The 11,080-nt window shown below is 31.8% G+C and overlaps 1 protein-coding gene across 1 annotated transcript; it reads right to left on the reverse strand.

The window, feature by feature from the left end:
• On the reverse strand, nucleotides 8,809-10,785 carry LOC109359782 (ethylene-responsive transcription factor ERF115-like). Its single transcript, XM_019604476.1, has 2 exons — nucleotides 10,573-10,785; nucleotides 8,809-9,212 (listed from the first exon to the last, which is right to left on the reverse strand). The coding sequence occupies exons 1-2, from the start codon at nucleotides 10,694-10,696 to the stop codon at nucleotides 8,809-8,811; spliced, it is 528 nt and encodes a 175-aa protein (XP_019460021.1). The 5' UTR covers nucleotides 10,697-10,785.

Raw genomic sequence — 11,080 nt, forward strand, 5'->3', positions numbered from 1 at the left:
TTGCTCTTACCTTCAACCTTGACAGATATGGGTTCTTCTCTATCTTTTGATTGAGTTTCATTTGAGTTTGAGGAGTTTTCAAAGTTGTCATCACCATATGAAGCATCTTTTGTATTCGCATGTGCAGGTTCAACACCCTCTTGATTGTCACTAGTTTGTTGTTGTATATTTTGGGCATTTTCCCTACTGTTTTCACCTTTTTGTCCTAGTAGCTTTTCTAGTATTACTTGTCTTGAATTCGTACGCTTCATATTGAACCAATTACCTGCACAATTTGGTAACAAAAAAACTATAACAAGAAACAAAATATATACTAAATGAATCATAACATGAATTATTAAAGATATAATGCAAAAAGTGTGACACAAATTGTAAAAAAGTCTATTTTATATTGTCAAGTACTTAATATAGGATATTAAACTACTCTAACATTCTTCCTTCTTCATCATCACTACAATTATCATAATCTTCATCATTATTTGATCCATGTTTTTCTTGTTCTTGTTCATTTACACCGCCCTGCACTAATTGTAATTCTTCGATGTTCTCCAAATGTTGCTCACAAAAAGATATGTCTTCCATTGATGACTCTTCTAAGTCCTCAAAGTTCAGATCACCCATATCATAGATGTCTCTAGGCTTCATGTGGCAAACACAACACCAACCTTGATCAACTGGATCATCAATATAATATACCATTCTAGCATCAGTTGCAAGGATGAATGGTTCATCTGCTTCATTTGCACCGGTGTGTATTAAACATGAAAAGTTTACACTTGTTATCCCAAATTTATCAATTTTGATTCCCTTGTTAAGTGTAGTGTCTACCCAATCACATTTGAATAGCACAACCCTTAACTTACCATAGTAGTCTAACTCTATGATGTCAACCAATTTCCCGTAGTACATAACATCACTTGATATTTCAATAGGTTCCTTACCACTTGAAAATATCTTAGTTACAGCAGACATAACAATACCACTATTTTGTGTTCTCAATCCTTGCTCCTTCCTCTTTGTTCGAAATTTAAATCCATGGATATTATACCCATCAAATCTTCGAGAAATATTATTTGGCCCTTTTGCAAGACATTCAATTTCACTTGTAATATCTGGATCTTCCTTTCTTGCAACCTATTATTTTGTTGAAAGATAAGGAGAACTACATACACTCATGAGCTTTTGAGCATAAACAAAAGTTGGGTGAAATTTTATATATATATATATATATATATTCTTACGTACTCTTTAAACCCCTCGTGGAAATGCTTGAGTATATAATCTTCCACAACTTTTGTGGAGTTTCTTTGGCCACAATGCATCGTTGTGACCTCAGTTTTCTGGATGAAGAAGTTAATAGTTATCACACATTTGATATTGTAATGCATCATAATATGAAAATAAACTATTAATAGGAACATATAACTTACTCGCGAAATGTATCAACCAATTGACAATTAATTAACACATAATGATGAGCTTGTAGCTTCTCAATGGGTGGTAACAAAAAAAAACCTGCATACACCAATAGATTTTCCCAATGTAGGAAATATATTCGAAAAGATAGTAGATTCACTAAAAACATTGACCCCAATATCATCGTCATTGCGTCTTGGTCGATTGAACCTTGTTTCAATGTCACCATTCAGAAAATATCTCGAACAAAAAGTGAGACATTCTTCCATAATATACCCTTCAGCTATACAACCTTCTGGTGCAGCCTTGTTACGAACATATGATTTTAAATGGCCAAGAGTCCTAGAACAAAAAGAAAATGAATCAACATTCAAGTCCTAATAAAATAAATAACTAAGCATGTAAACTAAAAATTTACCTTTCAATAGGATACATCCATCTATAATGTACAGGACCAGCAATCATTGCTTCCTCCCCAAGATGAATGACCAAATGAACCATGATAGTGAAAAAGGATGGAGGGAATATCATTTCCATATGGCAAAGGGTCAAAGCAATTCGTTGTTGGAGTTTCTCTAAATATTTGACATTTAAAACTTTGCTTGATAATTCTCTAAAGTAGTTACATAGCTCAATCAACACTGAAGTAACTTCTTTAGGAAGAGATCTTCTAAAGGCAATTGGAAAAATATGTTCCATCAGAATATGTGTATCATGGCTCTTTAGTCCAGAGATCTTGCGTTTCTTTAAATCAACACATCTAGAAATGTTTGTACTATCCGGAAATACTACACTTTTAAAAATTTTTAGAAAGATATCTTTCTCTTGATTTTTCATTTTAAAGCATGATGGAGGAAACATAGAGGGATTCATATATGGATGAAGCTTCTCTCTAATTCCGATTGCATGTAAGTCTTTACGAGCTTTAAGATTATCTTTTGTTCTACTTTTGTCATCAAGTATTGTGAATAATACATTGTCACCAACATTTTTCTCTATGTGCATCATATCAAGGCAATGACGAATAAGGTAAGAAGATGTTTCCAATAAGATAGATCCCAAAATAGACCCTTTTTCTTCCATTGTGGTGGGTTGTTTTCACTCTTAACCATGGGGCCTTATACGACCCGATTCTATATCTCGCAACATATTTGAACCTGAAGGCGGGTATGGGCAAGTCTAAGCTCAATAGAACCATCAAAGGATGATTTATTGATCAAATACTTATGATCAAGTGGTAAATATCGACGATGTCCCATGAAGCAATATTTTCCGCCAAACTTTAGCCATTTAGACTCTGTATCAAAATTACACGATGGAAAAGCAAGTGATGTATGAGTGTTCCATCTAGATAAGTTGTCTAGACCTGGGAAGTCACTAATAGTACAAAACAATGATGCACGCATTTGAAATGATTCTTTTGTAGAGGAATCATAAGCTTCCACTCCTTTCCACAATTTTTGTAACTCTCAAACTAAGGGCTGCAAGTAAACATCAATACTATTGCTAGGCATCTTAGGACCAGGAATTATCATCGACATTATGAGAGAAGTTTGCTTCATACAATACCATGGAGGATAATTGTAAGTATACAACATCACAGGCCAAATGCTATTATTAGAACTTAAAGTTCCAAATGGATTGAAACCATCTGTAGCTAATGCAAGCCGTATATTACGAGAATCTAAAGCAAAGTCCGGATACATTTTGTCAAACTCCTTCCATGCTTTACTATCTCTCGGATGTCTTACCAACCCATTTGGCTTTGCCTTTTTAGCATGCCATTTAAAAAACTACAGTTTTAGAACACATGTATAGTTTTTGCAATCTTGGTATAAGTAGAAGTATCGTAAGACCTTTGCTGGTATGTAATTTTTTATTTTGGCCAACAACTATATCATTTGCACCGCTAATGTTTCCATTAGATTTCCACCTAGATGCATTGCAAATCTTGCAATTATCTCTCTTCTTGTCTTCCGATGAACCCCAATATAACATGCAATTATTCGGACATGCATGAATCTTTTCATAGCTTAAACCTAACTTCTTAATCAACTTTTTTGCCTCGTATAAAGATGCTGGGAGTTTAGCATGGGGAAAAGCATCATTTAAAAGATCAATGATCATAGAAAATGTTTTGTCAGTTGCACTGAGACTTTTATATGATACAAAAGAACAAGGAATGATATTTTACTATATTTTTTACAACCAGGATACAAGTCCTCATTTCCATAACCTAATTGCTCTTTTATTTTTTCTTGTTGGACTTTACTTGCATCCCCCCTAGGTTGGTCATCATTTGGTATATTTGAGTGATCGGAATCTTGAATTCCACTATCATCAAAGATGCCAAAAACATCATCTAACATATCTTGCATTGGATATTGTCTAACCCACTCTTCTTGTGGTTGGGCTATAGTTTCAACATTATCTTGCACATGCATGTACCAAAATATATACTTTCTAGGCAACCCTTTTTGAAGTAGATGACTAAACATTTCAATTCTATTACCCATTTTACGAAATCCACATGTAATACAAGGACATGGAATTTGATCATTTATAGGTACATTTGAAAGGTAATCCAAAAATTGTACCACCCCATCCAAGAACTCTTTTGATCTAATTGGTTTCGCAATCTAACTCTTATCGATCATAACTGCGTGAATCTGTGTTTGATGTTAAATTCAATTACGAAATCATTAGAGATACTATGTAACATGAATCTCAAATTTAGTAACTAAATAAAATAAGTTACTTACAAGGTATAGGTTAGGCATTTACAACAAAAGACAATAAAAAATTCATCATTTGGATCATGATATAATATTTTTATTTTGTTTTAACTTCTAACTTGACCTCAGCAATTATACACACTCGATTCTTCAGTTTTAGTACCATAAGAGGAGAAAATAGAAGATATAAAGGGTAAATATAAAGTATAACTTTCTTTCATTCATCTTGTGGTTTAGCATAAGATACACTTAGATACATGTACTACCTACTTCACACAATTGAAACTAGGCAAAGTTATTTTAATCTATGTGCTACCAATTTATACAGGAGAATGAAAATTTATAATTGAACTAAATATATGTAAACTGGAAACATGTTTCATTTTCATTACATAAATGAATAAGAGAAAGATGTAGTGTATCTTATGCTAAATCTGAATATTAACACAAAATTTTATAGCAGCACTACTTTTAAAAATGATAGCCATATGTGATTGTGTGAATGTTGGAAACAAACTATTTCTAGCTACCAAATCCTCAAATGCAGAGGAAGGAATGAATTCTATTGTGCTAAGTATCACAATGAGGAAAGCTTAAATTCCAAGCATCAAAATGCAAATTACACCTATTCCCACTCTAACATAATAATTTGTCGAAACAATTGAGCCACAGAAGGAGCAATATAGTGATAATCAAACAATTCAATAATTGTTAGGAAGCAAAGCAATAACCCATTTTATATATGGATTCCCTTTGCTATATTTGATAACGGGTTATAGTTGTAATGGACACTCTTTCTAAATAATAATAATAGAACCTACTAGAATATATTATATCGCAAAAAGCTACTGCTAAGTTTTTATAATCCAGAAATATTTATAAAATAACAAAATCAGTTCAGGAAAGAGAAACAGGAAAGGCATCATGGGCATTGTCCTTGTGATATTTCATACACTTTAGGCATTATCAAAATCCCCATACATAACAAAACTAACAGAGCAAAATAATGTTGGCTGCTAAATTTGACATACATTTACAATATTTGATATTTGATTCAAATCTAACCGGTACTACTATAATGGCATCCCATTACCTATTATAAATCCTATTCGCCAAACACAAAACTAGCTACAACATTCACAACTTCATTGAGTTGGTATTATGGAAGATGTGCTACACACAGAAAGGGCTAGATAACAAAAGCTCACCTTTTAAACAAAGAGCCAACAACTCTACAACTTCAGTACTTAAAATGCAACTTACTTAATAACCCCAACCAAAATTAAGAATACTGCTTAACCGAATAACTAGTCCAAAAGATAAACATCATTTTACAATTACTACCATCATTTCTATCACTTGAGAAATAAATAAAAAAGATAGCAATAGAATTATATAATTATACCATCATTTCTATCATTTCTAAGCAGCACTACCAACAGAAACAACAGCTATGTTGAAACCAAAATATAAGAATAACAACAAATTACCTCTGAATGTAAAGTAAAACAACATTTCAACAACCATAACTCTACCTACTGCTAACATTATTACCACATTTACCCTATTCCTCACGCTCATACATTTCAGACATAACCTTTTCTTTTGTTAAATCACAGTCAATATGCCCTATTTTGCCCTATTTTTCTTCATTTTGTATACTAATTTTAATTCTCCTTTTTAAATTGACCTTTATTTTGGCCCTTTGTCAGTTCATTATGTATTTAATTATTATTTTTAGGGATATATGGTAGCTTGTGGTTTGGATTTGCATTTATATAGTTTGTTTGCTTGTTTTCAGTGAAGTTCGGGGAGAGGGATTGGAGACACTGGATTATCTTGACAATTTGCAGAAAAAGGAACGCTTTACTGAACAAGGGGATGATTTAACATTTGAATCAAAAGTAAGATTGGTTTAAATCCTGTTCTATTTTTTTCTTTAGAATGAACAGATGCTGATATTGGTGTACATGGATTATAGGTAGTGAAATAAGTCAATTTCTGTAATATGCAGAATGCAGGTTTATCAGGTTAAAATGAATTAACTGCTATAAATAAAATATATATTTATAAATATATAATTTGAAACTAAAATTATAAGCAATATTTTAATTTTTTTTTGTTTAAAAAAAGAAAGTGATAGGCCTGGTTATATAGAGCATCATGTCAATTTATAGTTCTTGAAGCTTTTCTTTTTCATTTTAGCTATAACAGGGTAAGCTGTTTGATGCGACCCGTTTCATATCTGGATCTTGTATTTAATGGAAAGACAATAAAACACATTTGCACGCAAGATTTTGAAATCTTGCACGCACCAGATAATGTCTAAAACACATTTGCACTAACAATAAAAGACAAAATGGAAAGAAGAACAGAGAATTCTGATGTCATTCATATCTGAACCATACAATATGGTGGATGCCACTCGTACATCTTTTTCTATTCCTATCCTAAGGTCTCATATCTATCTTCTATCTTACTTTATTACTCTACTACTACCTGCAATAGAATATAATATATTCTAGTAGGTTCTATTAAACTAACCTTCATTGAAAATTAGGGACTATACTTTCTCAGATTTCTATAACTAATAACATTAGGGATTAGAGAAGCACAAAATTAGGGATTTGAGAAGCTCAAAATTAGGGATTAGAGTTGATGAAGTTATTTGAAACAAAATTATAGAATTAAAAAAGGAGATGACATGATTTCTTACCAATATATGAACAAACTTCGAATGAATTGATTTCTGGATTGTGATGAAGTGAAGAAGTGATTTTTGGAAAAGAGAAGAGAAGAGTAAATAATTTATGGAAAAGAGAAGAGAAAGTAATTTATGGAAAAGAGAAGATAAGAAGAAGTTAATTTTTAAGATTTTATATTGGAGCCATGGTGTGAAAGTGGTGAAGAAGTAATTTTTTGAGAGGAGAAGAAAGTACATGAAAGAGTGAAAGAGTGAAAGAGTCAAAGTGTGAAAGTGATGTATGTGAAAGATGAACCATAGACCACAGTGTTAGTTTTGGGCCTTATTTTTTGAATTTGCCATGGTGTATGTAAGTATGGCAAAAAGTCTGTCCCTAAATATCTTCTGTTTTGTAGTGTATATAGACTCTTTTCCAAGAGTCTTACCATTTCATTCACAACTCTCTAATTCAAGAACTTATTCAAAACAAAATAGTATATCCTTTCCTATCACAAGAGACAATCTTACAAGAAAAGTTCTTTTGAAACGGAAGTGAAATGAGAAGAGTTGAGAGAAGTGAAGAAATGAGATGAAGGGGTGGAAGGTAGAAGTGGTATATACATGTACAGATTACCACTTCTGTTTCAGCTTCCATTGGGTACCTACCATTTTAACCTTCTTCACATAACTTCAATTTTAAAATGACATATCATTTTTCGTAATAATGCTCGGACGAATTTTTAATTTTATTTATTTAAAAGAAAATGAAAAATGGTCAATATGAAGTGATAGATTAACCTCCCCACAACCTTAGAGACAACTTATGTACATAAACCCATTAATGTAAATCATGAGGTATAATAAATGTGGAAAAAGAGACTTATTATTTTATTGTAAAAAATATTGTGCACTTTTACTAAAATGTTCCCAACCAAATTAAAATATAGTTAATGGGTATGTCTAGCTTAGTAAATTACTTATACCCAAAATGATTGCTTTTATTTTTTAAAGAAAATAGTTTTGGAATGACAATTTCAATTTACCGTATCAATCATAGAAGATAAGCCTTTTTGTAATATCATCATCCCCAGTAGATTGTAAAAGTCAAACACAATTTGAACTATATGCTATATCTTCAACACCTTTCTTCTATGGCAATTAATTATTCTATCTTTGCACTTCCTTTTTACATTCTTTCCATATCTTAATTGTTCTACTGCTGCATATACTTTGAGAGTTTGGTCATAAACCTCGTACATATAATCACAATTAAATAATTGAATTCCACAACTACTATAACCAATGCAGTCATAACTACACAATAGTGTTGCGACCACAATTGTCTTACGGCCACATCGTCATATTTTTCTACAATTTTCCATAATCGTAATAAACATATCACAATCTTTATTTAGAATACTAAATTATTGAGTCAAAAAGCTAAATATTGTAAGTTGAAAACCAATAGATGTTTAAGGATTGAACAACATAGTCCATTTATTGTTTAGTCCATTTATTGTTTGATGCATGAATAATGTCTTGAATCTTCTTGATATTGATAGCACAGACAAGTTCTTTGCGAAACTCAAATTTTGTTTATATTTAGGGTACCAATACGCACCATGTTGGCATGTTTCTTCAAACATATTGAATTTTCATACACAACATATATAGTAGACTCAAATGAAATATTAGCATGAGAAAACTCTTAAGTCGCGACACAAATATATAATAGATCACTGACTAACAACATTTATGGCCTTTTCAGGTTTGTAACACAAACGACACATACTTTACGTTATACACTTTAAAAGTGTCACTACCAATTTATATATAATATTCTTGTGTAAAATATATATTTAGATATATATGATATCAATTTCTTCCATCATTGTCATCCATCCAACTCCTAGGAGGTTGATTAGACGAAGAAGAACCCCCATATTCCACGGAAAACCTCATGAACTCTTGCTGTTACTGCTGAGTTATTTCAGAAGATGATTCAGATGTAAAGGGCTGATTCCCATAGAAACCATCCATTTCATAATTGAATTTATTAATGTTATTACTACTACCACCAATGCCCATAAATGCTGCATATTGGAAGGGATTATATGAATATGATTGTTGAGAAAAGTGTGGAGGAGGAGGAAGAGGAACTTGATTTATTGGTGGTTGAACCCTTTCAGGGAAATTGAGTTTTGCTTTGCTTCCTTTGAATCTGAGAGCAGCTTCATCATAAGCAAGTGCAGCAGCTTCAGCAGTTTCAAATGTTCCAAGCCATACCCTTGCTGCTTTCTTTGGATCTCTAATCTCTGCTGCCCACTTCCCCCATGGTCGTTGTCTCACACATCTATAGTGTATTTTTCTCATCTTTCCTTCACATAAATCAACACTTATACCAATTAGTCCCATGTTTCTTGGGTTTATATTACTTATATAATTGTCTTTAGTTTGGCCCTAACAATATTAAAAATAGTTGGTTTTTTATTTCTGATGAGGACAAAAACATCATATTTACATAAAATCAATTAATTTCATGAAGTAGTGTTATAGAAATGAGAAACAAAAATTGAAAGTGTTATTTCATACACGCGTTACGGTGAAAAAACTAAAACCTATTTTTTATTATTTTATAAATAGAATTAGATGAGGTGAAGAATGAAAGAATAAGAAAAATTTTGATTTCAGTAAAATTAATGAGAATAAGATAGAATAACTACATCATTCCATTATGTTCGATCCATGTGTTTCCACTACTAAAGGACCACTGTTTGAGCCGAAACTTTATGCAACCTTGCAAGCAAAGATAATAGTTTTAGAGAAGAAATTAAGAACCCTAGATCTTAATAAGCTATGTGATTGGATATTTGGGCAAAGCACATGGGACCATCCACACATATTTCTTGGGTGGTAGGGCATAAAAAATATGCACATCCGCCATAAAATGCTCACCTAACATGTGTTATTCGCCCATGTGCATTTCTAACGAGCAAAACAGGCGGTCCACAAGTATTATTGGAGAAATTATTTAGTATCAAATATGCAAATATACATGTATTTTGTCAAATGTGAGAAATTGTATTCCACTTGTTATATCTACATTGGCATATTAAATGTGAGAAAATACTACCATTTTCTTGTTATATATGCATTTGTAGTTTGTATATTATATATATGCATATGTACTCTTCATTTTATATTTTGTATGCCAATTACGTACTATATATATTTTGTATTATATATATGCATTTGTATCTTATGTATTATTCCATTTGTATGATTGTTTATTATGATAAATATATTTATATATTTTTGTATTTAAATTATGTATTGTATATTTTGTATGAGTAGTATATATAAATTTATATATATTTTAAAATTTTATTTAGGATAGTCCGCAACCTACTCTATCCATATTTCGGGCGGGCGAGGTATGCTATTTTATGCCCTATTCAAAACTAGACATGTCCATGTCCATCCTAATTAAGCGGAACAGAGCGGCCCTAATTGCCAATAATATATGTGACTATGTAATGTAGGGAATAAAGTGTCCCTTTTCAATGTAAACCATATTTACGACCTTGACCAAGCAAATCAATTATAATGCTACAAAACGGAACAATATCTGAAAAGTGAATTCAAAATATAAAACCATGTCTACAAATCTGAATTGAACACAATATATTAAAACTTAGTTAATCATCAAAGGTGCATGTGTATTAGTGAGGTACATACCTTTATCTTCTTGTGGTTGTTGGGATTGTTGATTCTGGGTTCCAGTAGTTAAAGGGTCTTGAAGTATCTGAAGTGGGTCATTATTGTTGGTGCCACCAATGACTTCAGTAAGTGCTGAAACCATGGCTGATATGTCTTGTTGTGACCTTTCTGAATAGATTGGGAACTCGTAGTTGTTCTCTTCTTTTTCTACTTCTTCCGAATGAAAGGATCATTTCCCATCTCTTCGATCCATTTTATTTTAGCAACCTTAGTCTTACTAATTAGTATATATTTGTTAGATTGTAATTCAAAAGTTAGTTAAAAGTGATCTGTGTACTTACTATATAAAGCAAGGTTCACTTAACTAACAAACTAGAAAAATTTCCTGAAATAGAAAGTGGTTATTCACTCACTCAATTGCTTATCATTTTGCACAAATTCTCTCTCAATTTCTTTCTTTTGTTCTTCTTTAATATTTCATGTTCTAACAAAATTGGTATCAAGAGCTAGGATTGAGTCTTCTTCT

Source organism: Lupinus angustifolius, chromosome LG11 (assembly GCF_001865875.1).
Source record: "Lupinus angustifolius cultivar Tanjil chromosome LG11, LupAngTanjil_v1.0, whole genome shotgun sequence".
NCBI lineage: Eukaryota > Viridiplantae > Streptophyta > Magnoliopsida > Fabales > Fabaceae > Lupinus > Lupinus angustifolius.

What these genes read in the sequence shown, in the direction of transcription:
- LOC109359782 (XM_019604476.1), bottom strand. Translation starts at nt 10,696, where the DNA reads ATGGTTTCAGCACTTACTGAAGTCATTGGTGGCACCAACAATAATGAC. An exon ending in ACAACCACAAGAAGATAAAG is followed by an intron (nt 9,213 to 10,572) that starts GTATGTACCTCA and finishes ATTTATGTGAAG; the next exon opens with GAAAGATGAGAAAAATACAC.